The sequence below is a fragment of the Glycine max genome, chromosome 8, assembly GCF_000004515.6.
Source record: "Glycine max cultivar Williams 82 chromosome 8, Glycine_max_v4.0, whole genome shotgun sequence".
NCBI lineage: Eukaryota > Viridiplantae > Streptophyta > Magnoliopsida > Fabales > Fabaceae > Glycine > Glycine max.
The window spans coordinates 11,580,414-11,607,533 of NC_038244.2; the positions used below are offsets into that span (position 1 = coordinate 11,580,414).

A 27,120-nucleotide genomic window follows, 5' to 3' on the forward strand; every position below is an offset into this window, starting at 1 on the left:
TGTCTCTTTAAAGGACAGTGTCTCCTCACCAAAAGGTGTTTCTTTCAAGAGTTGTATATATTTACCAAAAGGCATAAGGTGGTCTAAAAAAACAATCTACATGTAGAAAGAAAATGCAAAAATCAACCGTTTTATTTTTTTTTTTGAATTCCTAATAAAACAGAAAAAAACATTTTTTATCTTTGATATTTGATTTTAATTTTCAATAAATTATTAAATTTTTTTTTGGTTCCTAATATATTTTGTCCATTTTGTATTAACCCATTTGAAAATATTGATATGAACTAATTAACAAACGAACAAAAATTATTAAGGATAAAAAAATTACTAATTTACCAAAGGCTAAAATAAAAAAAATCAAGAATTATTTTGTTTGTTTTATTAGAGACTCAGTACAGTTTTATTTTATTAAGAATTCAAAATAAAATTCATTAATTTATTAGGGACTTAAACCATTTTTTTAGTCTATAATTTTCATCCAAATATCCCACAACTAAATTGGCTTTGTAATTCTTAATTTGTTATGTTGGAGTTGGATTATAAGGTTTGGCTTGTGTTACTGCTAGAGTTGAAATATAAAATTGGAGATTCAAATCCAGTTTCAATACTTTGTAAATTGCTCCAATACTTTATAAATCTATAACCTATGTTTGCATGGCCATGTCAGTCATGACAACATAGTAACTAAGGGGTGCATATTTAATTGGGATTTCATATAATTTATAAGAAAAATCTTGCAATATTTAATCAAGATTTTTAAACAACAAAAAAAAAACAACTTATGATATTCAATTAAGATTGTCATGATTTTTTTTTAGAGGAGAACGAAATCTAATAATATTCCATTGAGATTTTAAAAGACAAAAAAAATCATCTAATATTCAAAATCATAAAAATTTCAATAAATTATTTTGTCTATCGGATTTTTATGTATTTTGCGTGACCCTTTAGTTTGTATCCATAAATAACATTCCCATAAAACAATCTCAGCTATGTGAGACTTTTCTCTACTCCCATCTGTAACACCCTAAAGGGTACTGCACTTATGATTTCATTTTAATCATGAAAGCGGATGACATGAAGTACAGATTAACGATATCATTACTCAAGAATTCAAGAGTTAAGGAAGACTACATTATCCTTAAGTAATTACATCATATGAAAAAGAAAGGTAACCCCACATTTGGGATTCTTCATCAAACATTTAAGTAAATATGCATCTAATCAAGTCTTCCAAAACACAAATCTAAAATGCATTAATGACAAAATGTAATGTCTTCAAGGTTTCTCGTTGCCATTCTTCTAACCTGTTCAATCTAGAACATAAACACTAAACTAATGAGACACGGTCTCAGTGTGTGCTAAACCCATATATAAGAAGAAGAAAGAAACCCATCTACAAATAACCTCTAACCACTCTTCAATCCCAGCACCTAACAGGTCCCAGCTATGCATAAAAAATGGCACGCATGCACCATAACTCATCACAACCCATGAATTCAAAGCACCCAAATCGAAGAGGTAATTCAGTGGAATCATCGTTGAACAAATAAAAACAATCACATATATAATAATGATACCAATTACTATTGAACAATCACGTATAAAAAACAAAAATATATAATAATACAAATGCCCACAACATTAAAAGTCATGTATCAATTTACCATTATCGAATAGGTAATTCAGTGAAAAATATCATCGTTGAACAAATAAAAGCAATCATATATATAATAATGATACCAATTACCATCGAGCAATCACGTTTAAAAAAGCTTATATAAAAACAAAAATATATATTAATACAAATGCCCACAACATTAAAAGTCATATATCAATTTATCATTGAACAAAATTAGTTGTGGAGTTTTTCAGAGCACATAAAGATAGAGATAGTAGCTAGATAGAAATACTTGATTACCAACATAGTTCTTCACGTATAAAAGCAAAAAAAGAAAAATCTTGTTGCCATTGATTAAACAATCATATACAATATATATAATAATAACAATAACCCAGAAATTAATTGTAGAAAACAATAACCCATGAAACAATAGCAGAAAATTACTTGATTGCGAACAACCGTCTACCGGTGTCATTGTTGAGTCCACAAAAAAGTTTGGATGGGGAGTAGAGAAAAGTCCCACATATTTGGCTGAGATTGTTTCATGCAAATGGTATTTATAGATACAACTAAAAAAGTTATAAAATTCATAAAAATTCAATCAATAAAATAATTCATTCAAATCTCTATGATTTTGAATATCCGGTGATCTTTTTTAGTTTTTTAAATAATTGAATACCACTAAATTTTATTATTATTTAAAAAAAATCTTGAAAATCTTGATCGAATATCATATTTTTTTTAATCTTTAAAAATCTTAATTGAATATAAAAAAAGGTATTTTAAAATCGTATGAAATCCCAATTGCATATACCCCTGAATAGCACGAAAGTTTTAAAAGACTCAATTCACGTTCTTGAAACATAAAAAACAAAACTGTAATTAATTCTAAAATTTGATGATAATAATAATAAAAAAAAAACTTGTTCAAAGACAAAAACAAAAAATATGTACAGTGTAAACAGAAAAGACAAAAAGTCAAAAAGGACATCCTTACAAACATGAATTCAAAATTGATCAAAGGGGACATAGAAGACGGTGGCGGTGTGGCGCATTGATCTTCTCTTCTCCCTTGACTGCCCCAAAGGCACAAATTTGGCAATGAATTCGACACCAGCGAACCTGGAATCATCACTTTCAGTTCCCAGTGTTCAAGAGTTAGCATTCCAACGGCCAGAGAAAGTGCCAGCAAGGTACATAAGAGATCAAGACGGTGATGGCATCATTGCCACCTACCCTTCTCATCCATCTCTTCGTGTGCCCTTCATAGACATGGCCAAGTTGGTCAACGCTGACACACATCAAAAAGAAGAGCTTCGTAAGCTTCATCTTGCTTGCAAAGACTGGGGTGTCTTTCAGGTACCACAAAGAAGCACTAGTTATTCATTCTTGCTTTTAATTTTTTTTTTTATTTGTAAGTATCCAATACAGATACCAGAAACTGAGCTTGACCCTAAACCCTAAACTTATAACAATTCAAGCAACTGAGTTTGAGTTAGATCCCCTTAATTCTAGCTTTCAATTACATCCTCTAGTCTTAAATATAAGAAAATGTGTATAAGAAAAAAAAACACTTTTTTTCATCTTAAATATAAGAAAATTTCAACTAAATTTATCTTATTTAATGATCTTCCTCTAAAATACTCTTCATTTATTTGAGGTGTTAGTTTTAATGATTCTTTCTTATTCTTGATACCAAATTTGAATGAAGGATGAGTTGAGAGAAAAATTACTTTTTAATTGAAATTGATGGAATTAAATGTGTTTAACTAATTTTCTTTAGTTAGCCTCACATGTTTTCTTTTTCTTATATTGTAATTTGAGACCGGTGGGATTACTTCAAGTGTTAATATTTCTATGTTTTTAGGCATTTGTTCTGTTAATAGTAAATTCAGAATTTTCACAAGTTGTTGGTGTGAAAATTAATGGCCAGCTTATAAAGTTATATGAAATAGATAGAACAGAGTTGTATATATAATGTAACTTGAAGTATTTCTATTTGACTTTCTATTTTGACTGTGCAATTTCAGTTCATTAATTTCTTTTCCCTTTTGGTTCTTTTAAAAAATATCCTTAATTCATGGACTTTTATCCTTTAGAAAAGTGAACAACATCCGCCAGAGTTGTGTATTTTTCCCATTTTGGGTTTTAGAAAGCTAATTGAACTGAAGGCATGCTAGTGTTTAAGGGAGAGATTTCAACATTTTTTACTTCCTTTTCACCTGATTTTCCATTTTTTCCCCCCTTGTAGCTGGTAAATCATGGACTTTCAAATTCATCCCTTAAGAATATGGGGAATCAAGTTAAAAGATTTTTTGAACTTCCTTTACAAGAGAAGAAGAGATGGGCACAGAGACCAGGAACTCTTGAAGGCTATGGCCAAGCATTTGTGACCTCCGAGGACCAAAAGCTGGATTGGAATGACATGATCTTCCTGAAATGCCTCCCAATTCAGAACCGAAAATTGGATTTGTGGCCACAAAACCCTCCTGAGTTTAGGTACATGAATACTAAATAGCTAAACTAAAGAGCATAATGATGCCAATAAGTGTTAGAATATGGATAAATCAAATAAGGCATTGCCTTGGTACAACTAATCAGTTTATGTCATGATCTGTTCAGGAACACTTTTACTTAGAACAAAGTTGACATTTAGCTTATTCTATATAGTATCTCCACATTAATATAATGTGCTAGAGAGGATCCATTGAATATTTTACCTATCTCCTTTCTCTTATTATTCCTCTCATCTTTACTCTAGGCAATAGATACCAATGTGAAATTTCTATTCTCATGTTTGTAAGGATGTCCTTTTGCATTTGGTTATCAGGGAAACATTAGAGAGATATTCTGAAGAAATAAGGGAAGTGACAATGTCAGTTGTGAAGTTCCTTACTATGTCTTTGGGGATTCAGGATAAAGAGATATCGGAAAGTTTCAGAGAAGGACTGTATGATATAAGGATGAATTGCTACCCACCCTGTCCAGAGCCTGAAAGAGTTCTTGGAATTGCGCCCCATGCTGACAATTCTGGGATCACTCTTCTGCTTGACTGTGCTGATTTTCCAGGGTTGCAGTTCCTCAAAGATAAAAAATGGGTCAATGTTGAACCTATAGAAGGGGCAATTGTTGTAAACATTGGCCAAATTATTGAGGTTAGTACTTGAGGCTCTTTAGGAAACACATTCAACCCATGATAGATGATTGCAAGTTTGCTACAGATCAATTTAGTGGGTATAGAAATAGCATTGTTGCATTAAATTTGAGCAAGAATTGCCATCACATTTTTTTATTTTGGAAAATGAGATTTACACAAAAGAAAGAAATTAGGAGTTTAATTTCTATATATTGTCAATGTAGAAAAAATTTATCAACCAATAAGAAATTATAGTTTGTATGACTTGTAAGATAATTATTATAAAAGTCAATAAACGTACCATATATATGACCTTTTGTTATTGAATGACAATGTCTATCAGAGCATAGACTATTTACTAAAAAAATAAAACAAAAAACATGTTACTTGTTTTTCCATTATGCAGGTGATGAGCAATGGGATATACAAAGCGCCAGAGCATAGAGCTGTAGTAAATAAGTTAAAGGAGAGGTTTTCAATAGTGACATTCTGCTATCCAAGCCCTCATATGGACATTGGACCTGCTGACAAGCTTACAGGTGAAGGAAAAGTAGCTGTATTCAAGAAATTGACACATGCAGAGTATTTCAGGAAGTTTTTCAACAGAGACCTTGATGAATCGTTTATTGATAGTCTGAGAGTATGATCAATGATGTGTTTTGTGCATCATTTTCAATGTACCATTCCTATATCATTTCCTTTTTGTATAACATAATTGCGGCACTGATAGGACGGGCCCAAAGATTATATAGGATGGACTTAGATATTTATAAATTATAGTTTTTATTTATGTTAAAATAAGATGATGTTGATACTTGGATAATTATTATCCATTGATTAACATTCCTTACATTATATAAGTGTATTCATCTTTACTTATTATCATCAATGAAGATATCTGAGTTATTTTATCTTCTTCATAGCTTTTTTATAGTCTTTTGTGGTGTTTTCTTAGGAGTAGAAGTATTGTAGTTTTTGCTCTCTAACAGGCACACATTCTTTATTTTCCTAATCTGGAAAAGCGAAAAAATGTAGTTTTTTGTGCTAATAGCATTCAGAGTCTGTTCTTTTATTGCTTTAAAAAAATTGGAAAAGAAATTTTAGTTTTATTTTCAATGAAATGTGTTAACATTTTTCTCGCTTTCAGCACTGATATGTATAATGATCAAATTAATAAAAAGTTTATTTATACTTACATGTGGTTTGTTAGGGGTATATTTATCAATACTAAGATATTATTTACGTTTATGTATAAATTCTTTAAAAATGTTTGCTTTTGCATTAACTATTATTACCCTCTTCAAATTCATAAATCCAAGAAGAAACTTAATTCATATATATAATCATAATTAACTGTTGCAATTAGTTATCAGCACTATTGGAATACCTCTTAAAACTATATGAATCAGGCTCTACATAATTCCTTCAAAGTGAGAAAATATATAAAATGAGAAGGTAAAGAGTGTAATTTATCTTAATTTTAAGTAAATTAAATTTAGGAAATTGAGTTTGTTTTCTTGCTTGGATTATGATATTGTTATGAAGTATTTATTGATTTTACAAATGATTGAAAAATTTAATTAATTACTTTTAATGGTATCTCTTCTCTTAATCATGTTTTTTTATTCACAAGATTCGAATCTTTTTTATACTTAATTACATTCGTTCATAGATTTAATACGAGAAAAACAATTTTCAAGAGAGTTCCTCAAAGAGGTTCTATATACTCATTAATCCTAGAGGAATTCAAGTAAATGATTGAATTCAAGATTTAAGAATTTAATCATTTACTTGACAGAAAACGTTACATTTCACTTTAATTTTCCTAAAATTGGATCTTTATCAAGTGAATCCTTTATATTTGCGTTTTCGTAAATATAGAAATTCAAATATATATTTGCAGGTGTTGACAAGGTTAAAGATGGTACAAAGTAGCTTGACAAATTGAGGATAAACTATATCGGTCAACACCTTTTGGATTCATTGATTTCTCATATTGGTCAAGAATAAAGCCTGCTATTATCTATGAATATCACGATATTGTATTCATTGATTCGTTTGTGCAATTGTTGCATTGCATCTATAGATTTTTTATTGATGTGAATCCCAAAACTGCCCAAATACAAGAACTTAAGATCAGGGATAAGATCAAACAGTAAAAGGATACCTCCAACAAATGGTAACAATCATATTTGACAAGACTGTTCAAGTGGAGAAGGACGAAGGTACAGATACACTCTTAAAAATCTTGATTGCTGAAGGCCCCAAACTAATTTGAAGACCCATATAAACTAATGTGAAAGCACATATCCAATATTTTTTGTTTGTAATTATTATTAAATAAATTGGTGATTGAATCCTATGCTACACTATATCTATTCAACTCATTTGAAGGAAGGAGACTTTTTGACATTTTTTTTTCTTCAAAAAATACATTGTGTATTCATGAGAGCTTCTCTCTGAGTTTCTTGTCGAACTAATTTCGGACTTATCAAGGTTGAACCCTTTTGTGGAGTCTACCCCTGACTTATCTTCCATCAAAGTGTCATCACCCGATTTCGTGACCTGTATCAAGCGATCCACCCCTAATAAAGATCAGATCAATTTTACTATCGCAGTTTCACACCTTTCTCTCAATATTTTTAGAATTTAAAACCTATTTTTTGCTCGAGAAATTATATGTTGGTTCGGAACCACGATTAACTTAGTAGTTCCGGCTATTAACAGCTCAATGTTAATCCAAACAAAAATATAAAAAAAATGAAAATATTTAATAAGATAATAATAAAGATTTAAATTATGAACCAACCAGATATTTATATAAGAGTTCACTTTTCATGAATTGTAACCGTAAAGATTTTAAATCAATTATTTTTTATGGGTTGTCAAGTATTTTTCTAAAGAATCTATTTTCATGTAAATAAATAAAGGATGTTTTAAATGTCAATTTTTTTTTACATTAATCACTTCATTTTAATTAAATATTTTATATAAATATATAAGTTAGTATTTTAGTATACGCAATCGACAGGATAAATACTTATTTTTTCATAATTAAATTTAATAATAAATAAATACTTATAATATGTAAATATATTATAATGAAAATTAATAATTAAAAATAAATAAATGTTTTTAACATATGAATTATATTTTAAATTATATTTTAAATAATTCATATTATGCTATAAGGTTCCTTTTAACTAATGATATTTTTAAAAAAAATATCAAAATTTAATTTTAAAATAAAGATAGAAATAATTTGAAAAGATAATCCAGCAAAAAAAAAAAGAGCTAGTGAAAATTCCTAAAAATGATTTCCGTGAAGAAACAATCTTTAAAACGTTATCGTTGAAGAATAATTCCTAAAAATTCTCTCATTCAAATAATTATTGCAAATTATATATAGAGTGGATTTTATATTTTAAAATTATAAACTATCAAAGTATTTTGATATAAAACACAAGGAGAAAATTTCAAATAATAATTTAAGGTTATGCTTTCTATTTGTCACATTAAAAAAAGTCATTTAATTAATACCGGTTTTGTTTTTAACAATAATGGATATAATAACAAGCCTTGGGCTTAAAGGATATAATCTTCTTTTGCAGATCGTAGCCCACCAAGTAGTTCATCTGCGCTAAGTTTCCAAAAACCCCTACGACTGGGCCAGGGGCGATAGCAAAGCAAGTGACATTATTGAAACCCTAATGAAAGTGCTTAAAGACTTCAACACAATGTCTGCACCACCCCAGTAAAGGGATATGCTAGGTGCACCCAGCAATATTGCTGGTGCACCCAGCAATTCAATGAAAGGTCAATTTTGCCCTTCAGTTAAAAAAATAAAAAGCATTTTTTTTCTTCCCGGAAGCATTCTATCTTTTTCTCACTGTGTCTCTTCCGCAAAAAGCTTCTTCTCTTCTCTCTTCCCCGACAAGCTTCTTCTCCGCGAGCTTCTCCGACAGCCCTTGGACCCATTTGCTTTCGAGGTAGGTGGCCTTCTTCTTAGCTTTGGTTTTGTTATGCACTACATTAGGGTAGGTTAGTGTAACGTTAGGTTAGTGGAACCTTAGGGTAGAAGACGGAACCTTAGGGTAGAAGACGAAACCTAGGGTAGAAGACGAGAGGGGAGAAGACGAGAGGACGCCGGAAAAAATGGCGGAAATCGCTGACGGAGGAGTCTTCCGGAAGACCCCTTAGGGGTTCTTCCGGAAGTTCCGGAAGAACGTTTTCCGGAAAGTTTCCGGAAGAAGTGTTCTTCCGGAAGTAACCAAACGTCTTCCGGAAGAACACTTCTTCCGGAAAACGTCTTCCGGGAACTTTCCGGAAGAAGTGGTTCATCCGGAAGAATTCCGGAAGACTCGCACTTCCGGAAGAAGTTTCAAACTTCCGGAAGACCTTTCCGGAAGAACCCTTCTTCCGGAGTGTTTCCGGAAGAACCACTTCTTCCGGAAGTGGTTTTTTTGTTTTTTTTTTGTGTTTTTTTTTTAAATTTTTTTTAAACAGAAATTGTTTTGTTTTTTTTAAATGAATTATTTTATTTATTTTGGTTATTTTGTTTTTTAGATTTTATGAAAAATGAAGTTTGGGTTTTTGATGTCATATTTTTTTTATAATTTAAATTGTGTATTTTTACTAAATATTAATTTGTAAATTAATTTTTTTTTATAAAAGTAGTTGTGTTTGTTTTTGTTTATTGTTTTTTTTTAAATTAGTGTTTTTTCTTTAAAAATGAAGTTGTCTATTTTTATAATTAAAGTTGTGTGTTTTGGAAGTTTTATAAAAATACTAATTTTTTATAATTAATTAGTTTATTTTATTATAAATGAAGTATTTTATTTACTAAAAAAATTGTGGATGTTTACTAAATAATTTTTTTTTTACATTAGTTGTTTAATTTTTTAAAAAAATTAAGTTGTGGATGTTTAGTAATGAATTATTTTTATATTAGTTGTGTTTTTTTTTTTATAAATGAAGTTGTTTAATTTTTTTTTAAAAAAATTAAGTTGTGCATGTTTATTAATAATTTTATTTTACATTAGTTATTTTTTTTTATATAAATGAAGTTGTTTATTTTTTTTTAAAAAAAAATAAGTTGTGCATGTTTATTAATAATTTTATTTTACATTAGTTGTTTTTTTTATATAAATGAAGTTGTTTAATTTTTTTTTTTAAAATTAGGTCGTGTATGTGTGAAAATGATTTGATTTAAGTTAGTCTTATTTGTTTATAAATAAAGTTGATTTTTTATAAAGAAAATTGTGTATATTTTGACCGAAAAAAAAACGTGTTCGACATGATTTACAGATCATGGCCAGAACACGAGGTTTAGGTCGTGCCATAGGTAGATTTGTAGGCAGAGATAGAGCTGCTGGCGAGGATGCTGGCGATGTTCCCGAGAGGCGTAGGCCTACTGCCTCAGCCCGTAGGCTACGCGTTGGTCTGAAAAGCAAAGTCTCCTCCAAAAAAGATGGACTGACTCCAATGGGATGCTGCTAGCAGTATACCTAGAAAGCTCACATGCACAAGGAAGCCCGTGCGTGCTTCTCATCACACAACCACAAGAAGAGAGATTGTTGCCGAGATAACGTAGACGGTCAATCTCAGAAGCAATCTGATTTAAAGCATCCCTCGAAACCATCCCAAGAAGCCTCTTGTATAAGGTTTTTTTATATACATGGCCAACCACATGCGTACTGGTTTCAAAGGATGCTTTAATTTCGACGTGTTGCAGCGTGATCATGTTGTTCATGGCATCCCAAACACTACATAGGTCTCCAACGCTATTTTGTAGTACTCTTTTGAGAGCTCAATGAGCTGATTCAACCCTACATTTAAAATACACAACAAACATGAAAATATACAACAATTAAATACCATTTAATATTAATCGTTACTAACAAATAAAATCAGTTGTTAATACCTGTTTGTTGTTGTGTTGCCTAGGTGCATGACCTTATTCGTCCATGCTGTAATAAATTTTTCCTTGTGGGGGATAATCCATGTGTCGTTAACATAGTCAACGAACATCGGCCAAGGCGAACAAGCAACTTGAAACTTCTGATATGACTCATGGAACTCGTATTCGGACGGACAATCAACCAAAGTACCCCAGTTATCCATTACATAGTCCCACGCATTTTTTTCCCCGATTAAAGATTTGCACTTCGCCTTCACATTCTTATCGATATGAAACCTGCACAACAAATTAGTAGACTCGGGAAACACAGTTTTCACTGCATTCATCAGTGCTAGGTCTCTGTCAGTGACAATAACAAGAGGGAGGCGATCGTGTCTTAAAAATAGGCCTCGAAATCGTTCCAAAGCCCATACAATATTATTAACACGCTCAGCCTCCAGATATGCAAACCCAGCAGAGAATGTCATCGCCGTTGGTGTCACTCCAACAAAGTCAAGTAGTAGGAGTCTGTACCTGTTTGTTTTGTAGGTACTGTCTATAAAAAACACCAGATGACATGCATTGCATAACTTTACTGCATCTGGGTGACACCAAAACAGATCACGCACCACAACTTCATCCTTCAATCTATGCCAATGAATGTATTGATCACGTTCGAGAAGCTTCATCAGATGCTGCATTTCGGTATCAGCTCCTCTTATTGAAGAACGATATGCACTTCTTGCATTGTAAATTTGCTTTATCGTGGTGTAACTGTCGGCATTGTGTTCCTTCAACGTTAGCAAGATGTTTTTCGGTTTCACCATCGACTTTGTCATATCAGCAATAATTTTCTTTTCTTCCTTAGTCAATCGCCCGGCGTATGGATGTCCAACTAAGGACTTCGCCAATTCATGATTATGAATCCCACAGATCAACTTCACCATCCAACCTTCCCCTCCACGCACTGGTTTCCCACGAAGCCTGAAGGGACAACCACATTTCCTACTCCCGGTGTCTTTTCTAACGAATTCTTTATTTCTACACTTGTACGTACCACTCCTTTCACACCCAATTAACACAAATGAACTTCTTCCTCTGCTACCGGTCTCTGTGTCAGATCTCATAATCACTGCAACAAATCCATTTTCATGGGCAACTGTTCGAGCCCATTGCAAAACATCATCTCGAGTAGTGAATACCTACAACGCAACCCTAACACATTAATTTTCGTACAAACCATCAATTCAACCAATGACTCAAATTATCTATGATTACCTGAGATGTATTAAAAGCATTTGAACAATCGACATGTCGTTCATTCACTCCACATTCTTCTTGATTATCATAATCATAATCCATATCAACTTCTTGTGACATCGCAAAGTCATACCTCCATTGATCTTCGTCCATCTTAAGGACATATGCATCATACACAAGTACATTCAAATTATCATATAACCACATCCAAAAATTTACTACACCTTAAATAACAAACATATTAATAGGACATATGCATCATACACGACTATATTAAAATTATCACTATATTCTAAATTTATAACTACATTATTTACTTAAACTAAACTTATCACTATAATAAACAACTAATAAAACATTTTTGTACCATTATACATTTAAGTTACCTAAATCATTTAATATTATACCATTATACCTAATTAAATCAATAATCCACAACATATATAAACCAGAAATAAAAAAAAATTATAAAACAGAAATATATATACCATTATAAAACAAAAAAAATTATAATCCACAATATATATCATTATACCTAATTAAACCAATAATTCATTATTAACTAACAGAAATATATATAAAACAGAAATTAAAAAAATTATAAAACAGAAATTAAAAAAATTATAAAACAGAAATTAATAAATTAGTAATAATTTAACATTCCGGAAGAAATTCTTCCGGAAGTTAAGAAGCCCAATTCCGGAAATAGTTTCCGGAAGCACTTCTTCCGGAATTGGCCTTCGTAACTTCCGGAAGACCTTCATCCGGAAGTGGTCATTCCGGACCTTCCTCCTTCTGTGCCTAAAATTTCTTCCGGATACATTTTTTACTGTTTTTCTTCTCTAAAAGCTAACCGGAAAACGAAATAAACGCGTACCTCCGACAAAATAGGAACAACAGCCACTAATAAAACTTCAAATACGGAACACGGGACCACCAAATCTTCAAATACTTCACTTCACTGGACCACCAACAGACTGCTGAAGGGACCACCACCGAAACAACAGCAAACGGAAGAAGAAACAAAGCAAACGGAAGAAGAAACAAAGCAAACGGAAGAAGAAAGAAAGAAAGCGCAGTAAAACACAGCCTGAAGACGTTAATTTAAAGAAATTTACACAAGGGCAAAATCGTCATTACGTACGCATTAAAAAAAAAAAATAACTTCCGGAAGAAGCTTCTTCCGGAAACATTCCGGATGACGTTCTTCCGGAAATTGTCTGTGAGTTTTTCCGGAAGACACAAATTATTCTTCCGGAAGAAGGTTCTTCCGGAAACTTTCCGGAAGAACCTTCTTCCGGAAGAATAATTGCTGAAGGACAGTTTCGCCACTTCACTGTTTGCTGGGTGCCCCAGCAATAATGCTGGGTGCACGTAGCAACTCCCCCCAGTAAAATGTGCCGTAATAAGTGGGGCTTCAATTGTATAATTTGGTGAAGACTTGTAATAAAGGCTTAATTTATATGGGCCTTTTACACGTTCTCATTTTATATGTGCTGCCACTTCTGACTCCAATTTTGGTGTAAAATTTCTTTGGCAAAGTTGTGATCAGTGTTCCTGACGCGATTATCATGTTACCCTTATAAGCAACATTTGATGTTGAATCACCACCTATACACTCTATTCTTTTGGACCCCACACTCATTCCTTCCAATATAATAAGAGCATAAAATGAGAATTTATTTATTCAATTGTTTACATTTGGTGAAAATTTATGTTTTATTTCATAGGGCTTGCCAGGAATGATCCCCTGATCCTACGTATCTCCTATTGAAATGGAGAATGAGTCTATTTAATTCTTAAGTTGTCTTTATGTATGATTTAATTATTTTAGAATTTTTAAGCTGCACAACCCATACATACTAAACAGTTCAACAAAAAATCCATATGTCCTACTAATAGAATCGAGAGAAGTATCATACCAAAGTCATCAATTCTCTAATAGAATCGGACAGAACCGTGGCGTAGAGCACAATAGAATCCACACTTTGTCTTTCCCTCCTCGAGGGATTGGAAAATTTAACTGTTAATTCTCTTATTGACCACGTGACAAATTCAGACACAAAATATTCTTGAGCAAATTTTCAATCATGAGGATGTGCTGAAAATTCAATCTATTCCCTTGCTAAATACCGTATGTGCTGATCAATTACTTTGGAATTTTTCTCCTCATTGATACTACAAAGTGCGCACGACATATGACTGCATAATGACTTTTATTGTTCAAAATGACCACCTCTAATGATTGTTCTTTATGTGAAGCAGGTATCGAAAATGATTGGCATCTCTTTTTTGGTTGTAACCATGCTCGAGCAATATGGCAAGCTTCTGGTTTTTGGAGTGTCATTGCCACCAAGGTTGACGCAAATGAAGGAATAAAATAATTGTTATCTGACTTACTCAGTTCTCTCCACCATGCATGATCAAACGGCGATAATGGCTATTATGTTATGGACAATTTGGACAAGAAATAAAAGAATTAATCAGGGAATCTCTTGATCTTTTCCTCATAACATATCTATTTCTTCTTCTTTCCAATACTTTGCAGAATGGAAACATGCAAGAAATGATGCTACCCAGACTTTGTGTGTTCAGCCTCCTCAACTCAGGATCGGCCCAGAATATTTTTTTTAAATACTTTATTTTAAATGAAATAATTATATATAATAGATTTTTTTTTTGTCAACATACATATTTTTTTGTCAACATGAGGCATTTTTAGTTTATAAAACCTCATAGCAAATAATTTTTTTAATTGGGAGACCTAAAACTTTACTCTTAGACCGGCATGCCTCAACTAGAACATCATTGTATTTTGTTAGCTCTCGAATCTTTATCATATAATTTCAAGTTGTATTCAGCATGTTATTTTGAATGAAATGAAGAAAAAAAAGTGTAAAAAAATAACTACAAAATAACAAAACCGTAAAAAAGCATAATGATTATCAACAAAGCCAAGTTTTAGGCTTTCCAATCTGCCACATCAAAAATTAAAAATAAAAGTTAGAATCAATTTTTGGGACATCTTTTTTTTTTTTTTTTCAGATTTGCCGCATATAAGGAATGACCTTTGCAATTTCTTTAGACACAAACTTATTTGATAACAGATCATTCAAGGACGATTAAAATAAAACATTCCATACGCCCTGAATTATAAAGGTACATTCAATGCAAAGCATAATAAACTCAATTATTCAACGTAGTACTTTGTTTCACTGTACAAGAAATACATTTAAGATATTAGATCTTGGTGCAATCAGTGGGCTTAAAGGACACAGTCTTCCTCAGCAAATCATATCCAACCAAGTGGTTCATCTGTGCTAAGTTTCCAAAGATGGAACCTGATGCCACTGGGGCGAAAGCAAAGCACATTGCATCATCAGAAACACTAACAAAAGTGTTTAAAGAATTTAACACAATGTCCGCGCCAGCAAAATGTGCTGTAATAATTGGAACCTCAATTGCATTATTTGGTGGAGACTTGTAACAAAGGCTTAGAATTTGGTCAGTGCTATTAACACGTTCCAAATTGATATGTGCTTCCACTTCTGCCTCCAATTTAGTGTAAAATTTTTCTAGCAAAATGGTCAACGTTGTTCCTGAGTCGATTATAATGTTACCCTTAACTTCATTTGAGGTTGAATCATCTACAAACTCAATCCTTTTGGACCCCACACTCATTCCCTCCAATTTAAGGTAATAGAAAGTATCAAAAGAACCAGGAATAATTGGAGTTGAAACTGTCCCAGGGCCTTCCACCACAGCATTTTCTCCAAAATTAATTTTACTTGTGCTATTGAATTCAAACAATGGTACCAAACAATATGAAAATTTAGAATCAATTGAAGGACCTATCTGGGAGATAAGTGAGACAGCACCACCTCCTAGCCCTACTATGCCAGAACATTTAGAATCAAAGGTACCAGCATTGTTGAGACCGCAGCCAATGGGAATCTTGGGAAATGAGACCGAGGAACCTAAAAAGAGAGTTTAATACCAATTAAAAAAGAGAGTTTATAAAAATTATGAAAATTTTAACTCCTGAAGACATTAATTAACAAAATAATAGAAAAAATATAAGAAAAAAACTCCTAAAGACAATAAATAACTAACAAACTGCAAGTATAAAAAAATGTAACATACAATATTTTAAATGTCCAATTCTATTCTTTTTTTTATCAGTTGTCCAATTGTATTCTTTCATAATAACGTTAATTTATAATAAAAATTTATATTAAATAATTTTTTAATTATATACTTTTAAATTATTCGTTGGAATGACCTTAAACCAAATGAAAAAGAAACGCAAACAGAAAAATAATAGACATTAAATAAATAAAGCCTTATAAAACGATGATAATTAACTAAACTCTTAAAAAACATAATTTTTTAAAAAAGTTTAGCATAAAATATTTTTGATGTATCCAATCATAATTCGCAACAATAACTTATATCTTAATAAAAAAATATTTTTATTGATGAATATACTTTTAACTAGACCCTTAATATTCATTGGCATCAACCTAAAAGAGATAAATACAAAACATGCAAATGACCTAAAAAGGTCCATTCTCATTTCCAAACCTGTAGTAGAGCCCAACGTGATTGTGTCTAATGCAAGATTTCCTTGTGAATGTGATCCATCCCCATATGAGACGGTATACTCGCAATTCGGTTCAGTATCTGAGTAGCAATAACTTTGCCCTAGTGAATTACACATGCTGGAATAGCAAGAGACAGGTTCATAAGTTGCGGATTTGGAAGGGTCAAACAATGGAGTGGTTTGGTTGTAACACTGCTGGCAAGGCTTGCACTGAGACCAAATTAGGTCACTCCCAGTGTCCGCAATTCCCATGGCATCAAACGGCGGCGTTCCGATGGAGTACTTCACAAGGTACTCTCCTTGGCTTGAGGTTATCACAGACTGTGGTGTCTTTTGGCGGGAGGATTTTGTTTTAGGGTAGAAATGGTTGACGCGGTTAAAAGAGCGGTGAATAGCGTTGCTCAGTTGGTTAAAATGGGTTTCGGTGGGGTTGTGGAACGGGGACATTGGGGAGTCTCTGTGAATGAGTTTCACACTGAAGCCTCCTTTTTTGTGTGCTTCGTGAAAGCAAAGGGTTGATAATGTGTGAGTTAAGAAAAGAAAGAGAATATAGTGATGATGAGTTGTTGCCATGTTGCATGTGAGTTGAATATGAATGAAACGTAGATGGAGTGTTATATATAAGGCACGGTATATAGGTGATGGAGACGAGTGATTTGAAGTTATTTAGTTCATAGTTAATAAAGGATGACTAATCCTTTCTAATTCCATTATCTTATGTTATGGTTTTTGAGTGAAAACAATGATTGCAATTCAATGCATGAACGTACGGGAGTTGTTATAGAATGGATGTTCAGGAATTTTTGTTCGATTCAATGTTTGTTAAACTTGCATTACTAATATAATTGATTGTGTGCAGAATGAAAGACTCAGCCTCAGTTTTGTATTTTAATTAATTAGTAAATATGTGGAATACAAGTTCTTTAGATTCCTTTAATTATGCATAAGAAAACTGTCAAATGGAAAATCAATGTTAGATTTAGTTTCATAATCTTTCAATTAAGTTTGAGAAGTTGGTCCAGAAAGAAGCAATCACTTTATTAACTAGGACAGTCTGGTAAAACTCTTTTTTTTAAAGGGGACATGTTTTCTTTTTTACAATCTAATGTATAGGATGACGCCTCTATTAAGTAACTACTCTCAGGCCAACCCAAGCCTTGCCTTTGCGTGCCTCAGGGTTCTGAAGCACTTGGAAAATTAAAGGTTGAAGGAAAAGAGGACAAGAAAGGGAACACCAAAGGTGCTAATATAGCTAGAAATCTCTAACAAAAGCCATTACTACTTAAGTTTAGTTGGGAAGAGGCAATGGATAATCTTGTAAGAACATGCATCTTGAATTCAGTCAAGGGAGCTTTAATTAATACTTATCCTTTTGGTATGGGTCCTTTTTAAGTTAGGGCCTCACTCTACTTTGGGTTTGCCATGTTGAAATGTTAAGGTGGATTTAATTTCCCAAGCATGCACCTCTTGGTCCACCCATACAAGTTGACTATTAGGGGATGAGTTTGGAAGAGAAGTTAAGAAAGGAAAATTTAGAAGAGAAGCAATACAAGTATAAGAATCAAAATCATAAGAGTAAGAAGATCCAGGGGATGAATCTGAAAATTTTCGGTAGGTATCTCTCGATTGTTAATTTACCCATTTCAACATTTTGGAAGGGATATATCCCCAACAGACAAACATGTCATACATATTCAAATAGTGAACAATAGATATTGATTTTCAGTTCCATGAGAAGAAGACTCGTTTTGTCAAAATCTCAACTACAATGGTAGAGGCTCTGCATAAACCTTCACAAAGCTCCATGTATTACCTTTCTTTACCTCCTTAAGGTTAATCATAGTGGAAATATAAAAGGAAGAAGGAGAAGAATGTACTTTGGAGTGAAGAAGGTGAAGGTAAGAATGCCAGAAAAACCTAAAAAACAATGGTGGTTAATTATAGTTCTCAAAAGTTGCATGCATGGGAAGGAGCGGATGATAATTCGTGAAGGAAGAAAGTAGTAGTTATTGACATTTAATTATATGGAGTACGATTGACATTTTAAACTTGAAAGCAAAGGTAAAAATGGTACCTCGTCCCAAAATTTGATTTCTATGACTGCTACACAAAACCCAACAAATAAAATAGTAATAATAATAAGTAACAATCTAAAAAAAGATATATTACATATATAAAAAAAAACATATTTAAGTAATTTTATTTTAAAAAAATAATTTTCCATAATATTTAAACTTGGAGTCGTAACCCGCATGGCCGGAGCCGAGTAGTTTTTTTTTTTATGCCTGCTGTAATTCAGTAGCAGAAACAACAAGCCACGAGTACTAAGTGTAAAATGCGGAACTGCATATGAATTGTAACAGCGTCGTTGTTTATTATTTTTATTTTTACTTAATTAAAACACAATAAGAATAACGTGGCAAATTAGAGTATTGTGATTGATTGTGTCAAGATGTTTTGCACTGACTATCCACATTTTTCTCATTAATTTATCTATTCATCCAAAAAATTTATATCCTGCAAGCTCGGTGTATTAATTGTGTATCAAAATTCATAATTTTGTAAGTTATTTTAAAACTTTGTAACTTCTCATTTCACCTCTTAAATGATGGTTGTCATAGCTAACATTTATTTATTTATTCTCTATGAGCAACGGTATTTACCTTTCAAGAGATAAAGTTCTACACTAAGTAACACTTCAACTATAATATGCATTAGTTAATACTTATGATAGAATTTGTCTTGTACTAAGTGACTACTAACCACTTCATCTAAGTAGGTGGCCCAATATATGATTGGTCCCACGAACTCTGGATCAGATCAGTCATGGTGTCACTTGGTGTGACTTGCCAAGATTTAACTCAGGCACCACCATCTTGAGAATTCATATTTAACTGCCCAAGTCATTCGCTTTAAAAAAGTAAAATGAAATATTTCTTTGAAAAACGTCATTTTATAAATTAAAAAAGAAAACCTAACAATTTTTTTTAAAAAAACTGGTTTCCAATATTAATCTTTATGTTCCCTCTTTGATCTACAGAACCGTAGGTCCGAATCCTAACTCTCTTTTTCTTTCATAAAGAAAAAAGCTTATAGTGGCTTTTAATATATCGTATCCGTGTCATTAGTCACCATACCATCAATAATCATTTATTAAGTTAAAAATTTCAAATCTCCCTATATACCGTAATGCACAAGCTAATATACTAATTATAATTTATGAATGTATTACTCCTACAAGTCTTTAGTATTTAATGTGAATTTTCTTTTATACTGATATTTTTTTCAAATAATTCTCTTTTATACTATTATTCTTCTTACAACATTACTTTATTTTTATTTTTAAAAAAATCCTAAATTATTAATTACTCGTATTTTTTTCTTTTTATAGTAAAACTTATTCATTTTAAAACCTAGCTACTTATATTTTCTAATATTCTTAAAATTTACTTTTTTTTCTCTAAAATTTTTATATCATTAGATTATATACATATATATATATATATATATATATATATATATATATATATATATATCTTTTAATTTTTCATATATTTTTCTATTAATTACTTAAAAAGTTCCGTTTCAAATTTAGAAACTCCAGTTGACTCTAATTTAAAAAAAAAAAATGAGCTCAAGCAGTCAAGTCTGTCACTCTTTCAGATAAACTAATTAGAATTCTCTTAAATGAAGTTTACGCCATATTTAACACTACATAAGATGCAGATGAAATTCCCCTTACAATTTCTTCACTCATTAGTGAAATGAAACCGCTCCTTTAAATTTGTAGCAGAAAAGGTTTTATATTCAGGCTATGAAGTCTGAATGAGTATGGTGTACAAGAGGGTGGAAGTCCATTCAGACCCTAGCTAGCCAATTAACAGAAACATATGATAAAAAGCAATGCCACAATCTTGCAAAATGGAAATGAATACCGTCACTCAACAACATGTACCATTTGAAAGCACGACCCACAAAAGAAAACGATTTGAAAGCAATGCCACAATCTTTGGTTTTAGTCCAAAGAAGCATGTACCATTTGAAAGCATGACCCACAAAAGAAAACAAACTCAACAACATGAATTTAACATACAGGATATATATAATAGTTTGCATTCATTTTACTTCTCCATGTAGGACACAAAAAAAAGTCTCAGAACAATCACACAGTATAGATCCTTCAGAAACTTTTCCCTCAGTTAAAAACCAGCCCATCCAGCTGGTTGAGAAGTTGACTTGTTTGCCTCACCAAAAGCCTGAGACTTTGTTCCTGCACTGCTAGGTCTTTGCATCTGTGGGCTGCCTGCAGGTACAGCACTGAAGCTATCTGTTCCAAAACCCCATGAATCAAAATCAGTAGCTAGAGGAACAGGTTGCTTGTTCTGCTGACCATTTTTCACCCTGACAGATTTGGAGGTATTCTCGGCTGAAAGAGACCTTTGTTGTTGCGGTTCCTCTGGAAAAGCTTGCCATGACTTATCCTGCAGTTGCAATGAAACACAACCTTGTGTCAGAAACACAACCTACACAAAATCAGCAAGACAACTGAAACTACAAAATGCTTATTACCGAAGATGCAGATGCAGATGCAGACGATGTAACTGCGGGAGAGATTTTCAAACCCTCTCTACTTGGTGAAGGAGTCCTAGCTGCGAGTGCTTGCTTGAGATCCTGCAATTCTTGCCTTTGTGATCGGCAGATAGCAGAAAGCTTTTCGTACTTTGATGTTATTTCAGCTTTTTCCAAATTAGCTTCCTTCAGCTTCTCTTTGAGTATCTCCACCTCAGCCTCTAATGCTTGTTCCCTTTCGGGTTTGTTATTAAGTCCAGGGTTGAGCTTAGTGGCATCGAATTCAGCAACAAAAGTGTTAAAAGCCTGGTTTTGAAAGTTAGTTGTACTCTCACCTACACGATCTTTATCCTCAAACAAATTTAATTCAAAATCCTTGGAGGGTGCCGTATCAGGCTTGGGTAATTTTCCATGTGTACTGCTTTTCACAGTATGAGTTTGCGTGTTAACCACTTTGTTAGGACCATCATTTTTGGGTAATTGATCGTTTTCAGGACGAATTCTATCATGTTTCAGTGAAAAATGGTGGCTAGATGGTTCTTCATCAAAAATGGGTTTGCTCTTATCCTCAGCAACAAGTGATTCCTTCGCATGCTGAGTGGACCAGAAAGCACCAAGTGCACCCCCACTTCCCCCTCCCCTAGAAGCAGGGGATGGCTGTGGTGAAGTTTTGGGTTCTCCAGATGAAGGTGGAGGAGGTGGGTTCCTACGAGGCATTGGAGGTGATCTGTTTGAGGGCATTGACACACCTGCCAAAATATAGCAATGGATCAATTTTCTCAGTCAATATGTAGGGAAGAAATTGTATATACAACTCCAATCTTCTGACTTATGCAAAGAAATTATGGTGTCAAATTCACATCTAGGGTAATATTTTGCGTCACCTTCATGATCGTTGGATGAGGGCAATTCAGGTGGTCTGTCAGGTAATGACTTCTGTAAATTAATAGGTAGTTGCTCATTAACACGAAACCAGACCTGCCACCACGGAAGAACATCCAAAGTCAGTAATTAATTGCCCTAATTCTAGTACCTATGAATGCTATTGATGGATGATCTATGACCAACCTAAACTGATGGAGATGAATGGCCAATCAAGCAAAGCGCTTGCCTGCGTGATATCTGGTCTGTTATCTGGTCTAGCTTGGAGCATGTCTCTTATCAAGTCCGTCACAGGTGAATTGTATTTTGGTAATTCAGGAATGCGGTAGTTTCCATTTAAGACTTGGAGCTTTGACTCCCCATCAAAAGCACTTTTGAAGTAGCATATGCGAAAAAGGAGACACCCAAGAGCCTATGTATTCAATCAGTAATATGATTCCTCAATTAGCATAGAAAGATTTGGCAAATATTTATATAATTAAAAAGATGAGGTTTAGGCATGCATGACTTACCCATATGTCCACCTTCTCATTAATAACTTCTCTCAAGAACAGATCCCACATCTAAAATGCACAAACAAATGAAAATTCGTATCACACATGGCCATAAATTTTTTGGGTATAAAGAAAGGGATTCTATGGTGATAGCCTGAGCAACAGGTGCAAACCTCCACCTACCCATTAGCAGTGGTGACCAGGGAAATAGGGATACACTTAATCCCCAGGAAGAACCAAGATCAAACCTGTACACCACATGCCCAATCCAAGAATTGAACCCAGGCACTCCCATAACTTGGAAGAGGCTGTGGTGCTTTCACCACAACCTTCAGTGGTGACCTAATTTTATTTAGAGAAGACAAATTTACCTCGGGGGCCCTGTAGGCAGGGGTTGTGTACTTCCTGATATTGTCTTCCTCAATCCCCATTTCTTCTGGCTTTTCAAAACGTTTGTGATTGGTGGAAGTGCTTCCAAAATCACATAACTTCCATAAGCCATCTGAACCTAATAAAAGATTCTCTGCTTTCAAGTCTCTAGGAAACACAAAGAGGAAAATAGAAGAAATTAATAATAAAGAAAGCACCTTATAGGCTTCCATCTGATTTGTCATAATTTTTCAATGATGTCAAAAGAAAAAGACAAAATTCAGTCTAACAGAATCGAATAGTTGAAATAAGCATGTTCTTCACATGTGAATAAATTAGATCATAAGAAAAACAGAACATAATGGCACCGCATTTATGTCTGAAGATATAAAATCATCTCATTGTACGTACATATATTATGAAGAATATGGCCATGGGCCATGGGCATACTATCTAGCAGTTAAAAATGAGATATAAAATTAGCAAACAATGATGCTGAAGAAGTTACTCATGGGGATAGACAGACAACAAGGAATTTTCCTTATGGAACAAATTTTAGGGGGGAAAAAAACAAATACAAGCATAAAACATAATACTCTTCAAATGATCAGATGAAGAAAGAAATTAAAGAATTTATAAGAATATAAAGAGATCACAAATTTTGACAATCATTAAGAAAATTTAGATGGTGTTGTTACCGGTGTGCAATAGGTGGGGACTGGCAGTGCATGGCAAGAACTGCATTACACACATCCCTGAATATCAAAAGCACCTGTTTCTCATCAAAATAACCAGCTCCTCGGCTCTCTAGCACATTAACCAGAGACCTCTCACAAAACTCCATCACAAGGAATGCTTCTTTTGTCCTACCCATATCGAAGATGGCATGTGCATGAAGTGTGACAACATTGGGATGTCCTGCCAGCACCTTCATCACAGATATCTCCTTCTTTACCAATCCAAGTGATTCTTCGTCATTGCATATCATGTGCTTCAAAGCATATTGCTTTGACATATGTACAGCATCTCGAGCTAGGTAGACACAAGAGAACCCTCCTTCGGCAATGGCCTTAATGACATGTATTTTAAGATTGCCAACATCTATAGTGCGGCCTTCAAGACCAGTCTGCTCTTTGTGACTGAATGGCTTAAATCTCCACATGTTTTAGGTAAAACAGAATAGGATGCTGCACATGTAATTTAAAGTATAAACTATACTTCCACATCATTAAGAACACAAAACAGAACAGGATGTTGCATATGCATATGCATATGATAGAATTAAATTCCCATGCTGCCGTATGCAAAAACCCTTTCATATGAATAGCAAGCAATACCCAATTTCCAAGCACTCTTTAATATGGTAAAACAAAATGATTAATGAGGGTTACATGGATTAACAAAAATCAACGATTATTCGTAGATCATTGCAAAAGGGGATAACATCTATAATAATTATCGCACCGAGATAAAACATACCTACTATTTAATAAAGCAGTTAAGAAAATATAATTGGTAAACTAAATAAGCACACCATAAGATCCAGCAAGGCAATAACGCTACGGCGCCATTAAATTCTCAATCACCACCTTCATATCCATAAGATCCAATCCAATAACAACAAAATGGTAATCAACATTTAACCAAAAAAAGAAAAAACAAATAAAAATGAAAGCACAATCAATAACCTTACCAAGAAAATTTCTGCTTTAATGCTCCAAGAAAATGAGATCCTTCAATCCGAAATTCAGTTCAAATCAAATAGACCACGCCCTCGATCTGCATCCAACTCAAACACCATTAAAGATCACAAAACTCAAATTCAGAAAAACCCAATTCACAATACGAATCTTACACAACTACCCAGAATTTCAATTCATAAAAAGAACAAAACTTTACGAAAAATTCACGATCAAATCACGAGATTGTACCTGTTCATACCAGATTGAGGGATCGATAAGTTGTTCCTAAAATCAAATCAAATCTAACAATCCACCATTAACGCAAGGGATGGAGCATCAGCTTCAACTAGCTATTGTAGCTTCTTCAGATTTGGCCAAGTGAAAAGGAAGAGGAATGTGTGAAGGATATTTATATATAGGAGGTGAATGAGAAAGGTAGAGTGAGAAGATCTTGACCGTTGAAATTAGAAGATCGCGGGGCTCGAAAATCAACGGTTAGAGATGAGTGTGTACGGTGGGCGTGACCGCAGATAATAACGGGATCCGTGTTTGGGAATTGACGTGGGGTACACGCGATTGTGACTTTACCGCTATCAGATTCAGAGAGCAGAGGGGGTTTCACTTTTTGGGTAAAAGTAAAAGGGTTTTTACCGGCTTGATCATGACACAACAACGTGGTGCCATGTCACAAGCAAGCAAGGGCAGCTTCGCAATTCGCACCAAGTGATATTTTATTATCTTGCCAAAACTTGTTTGTCGTTTTTAAATTTCCAAAATACTGGTAGTTGAAATTCTTTTATTCTGCAAAATTATCTCATAATTGGTACTGTAAGGTTTTTTTTTTATATGATAATAATGATACTTGAATTTTTTTTATTTAAAGTTTATATATTTAAGGCATGTGTTAAGGTGATCGTTAATTTTAAGTTTTCAAAATCAATTAAAAATTAAAATTACCACTAGTATTAAGGTCTTATTACATTTATATGTGAAAAAATTATCTATTTAACGAGAAAATTCATGTTCAATTCACTTTATATGCAAAAAAATTTGAGTCAACGATAATCATATATAATAAACAAGATTATTCTTTGATTTTATGAGTTAATATTGATGATAATATCGACAATAATAATAATGATGACAGTAATGATAAGTACAACTAATGTTAATAATGATTGTGGTTGCAAAATTTTAACTATTAATCATACTAATAAAATTTCATTTTGCTAAATTCATACTAATGGATTATTTAAGTAGTAAGTTTAATAAAGAAAAAAAATCAAATTAACAATAGATAAAAAAAAATGACATAACATGCATGATATATCATGCAGTGATCATGACTAAGTATTAAACATTCATTAAGTGTAGTATAAAATTATGTAATCTAGAATATACAATGATTAGTAAACACTATTTATAATTATCAAAAGATTTAACTTAATTAGTTGAGTATGATGTAAAAGGATTTCATCAAGTTTCATCTAAATTGAGTTTTTTACATTTAGTAACCGATATAAAAAAATACAACATTTTACATCAATTGTGTTTACAATTAATGCAAAAATATTAATTTCTATCAAATAATTAACCGATCTATCAAAAAATATATTTTTTTATTGACAAATATTATTTATTAGTTTGTCAATTTTTATTAACAAAAAAGATTTGAACTTACAATCTATCCCTCCCCCTCCCTTTCACTCTATACCACCAAGCTAACCTTATATCTCCTAAAATAGACATTATAATATCAGCTAATTAACCTGTCGGTTGTATGTTGTTAGCTACCACTTCATTATCGGCTAACTATTTTGGTGCCAACAGTTCCTAATATATGAGGAGAGGCTCATAAGGGTTAAATTGGATAGGAAATTTGATGGAAAGATACCCCATCCGTGTTTGATCTTCCATTCTCTTCTTATTAGGATGGGAATTTTCTTATCAATTACTTTTATAACAGGATTAATTCAATATGAATATGGAATATTTCCTGATAATTTATTGTAACTAAGATAAAGATACTACAATGATGTTATATGATCCCAACAACCAGGTAGCTACCCTTTCAGTTTATTGTTTAACACATCTTAAATTCCCAAGGTATTAATTGTGCTTTTGATACATGAAAAGTGAACTCAATTCTTAAAACCTTCTTTCTTTTGTTCCACTATTCACACCCACATTGCAGTGGCTGAACCATGAGCTTACCCTCTTCACAGAAACGCACGCAAGCCATCAGGCCAACGTGATCCAGTCAGTGTGGGTTGATTATAGGAGAGGTGTTATTTATTCTTAATTTCGTAATTTTCTAATACTTCATAGTTTATAACATCATTAGACCTACGAATAAGGCAGCCTTGACGGTTAAGCATGCTCAACCGCACACGGGACGAGTGAGCTTTATAATTAAAAAATTTAGGAAATCGATATCTCTTCAGCTTTTGAACTGAATTTTTATAGTTATATTAATTTCTTCTAATATAAAAACTAAGGGGAGAAGATACACAGAGAAGGTTCTCTAATTAAAATTTTGGGGCACGAAGTACTAACACAAAAAATAAAGCAAGAGGGCCAGTTTTCTAACATGGAATGGTTA

At 32.8% G+C, this 27,120-nt stretch overlaps 3 protein-coding genes and 1 long non-coding RNA gene across 5 annotated transcripts; 1 reads left to right on the forward strand and 3 right to left on the reverse strand.

Annotated features, from left to right (window-relative positions):
* Nucleotides 1–1,083: 1,083 nt before the first annotated feature.
* LOC121175300 (uncharacterized) lies at nucleotides 1,084–2,447 on the reverse strand. The gene is made up of 2 exons (XR_005892561.1): nucleotides 2,069–2,447; nucleotides 1,084–1,316 (listed from the first exon to the last, which is right to left on the reverse strand). It is a non-coding gene; the product is annotated as an uncharacterized lncRNA (long non-coding RNA).
* A 145-nt stretch (nucleotides 2,448–2,592) lies between these two features.
* Nucleotides 2,593–5,671, forward strand: LOC100807982 (protein SRG1). Its single transcript, XM_003531373.5, has 4 exons — nucleotides 2,593–2,983; nucleotides 3,876–4,123; nucleotides 4,455–4,779; nucleotides 5,167–5,671. The coding sequence occupies exons 1-4, from the start codon at nucleotides 2,726–2,728 to the stop codon at nucleotides 5,404–5,406; spliced, it is 1,071 nt and encodes a 356-aa protein (XP_003531421.1). The 5' UTR covers nucleotides 2,593–2,725; the 3' UTR covers nucleotides 5,407–5,671.
* A 9,488-nt stretch (nucleotides 5,672–15,159) lies between these two features.
* Nucleotides 15,160–17,095, reverse strand: LOC102663191 (aspartic proteinase CDR1). Its single transcript, XM_006586323.1, has 2 exons — nucleotides 16,504–17,095; nucleotides 15,160–15,896 (listed from the first exon to the last, which is right to left on the reverse strand). Exons 1-2 carry the CDS (start codon nucleotides 17,093–17,095, stop codon nucleotides 15,160–15,162), a joined length of 1,329 nt encoding a protein of 442 aa, XP_006586386.1.
* Nucleotides 17,096–20,413: 3,318 nt separating this feature from the next.
* On the reverse strand, nucleotides 20,414–24,926 carry LOC100808507 (probable serine/threonine-protein kinase DDB_G0280111). Of its 2 annotated transcripts, none has more exons than XM_003531374.4 (9): nucleotides 24,768–24,926; nucleotides 24,530–24,615; nucleotides 23,535–24,023; nucleotides 22,839–23,004; nucleotides 22,486–22,536; nucleotides 22,203–22,385; nucleotides 21,976–22,069; nucleotides 21,092–21,840; nucleotides 20,414–21,003 (listed from the first exon to the last, which is right to left on the reverse strand). In XM_003531374.4, exons 3-9 carry the CDS (start codon nucleotides 23,996–23,998, stop codon nucleotides 20,722–20,724), a joined length of 1,989 nt encoding a protein of 662 aa, XP_003531422.1. In that variant the 5' UTR covers nucleotides 23,999–24,023; nucleotides 24,530–24,615; nucleotides 24,768–24,926; the 3' UTR covers nucleotides 20,414–20,721. The 2 variants fall into 2 exon arrangements, with proteins under 2 accessions (XP_003531422.1, XP_014634457.1); XM_014778971.3 differs by having other exon boundaries at nucleotides 24,778–24,903.
* Nucleotides 24,927–27,120: the final 2,194 nt, after the last annotated feature.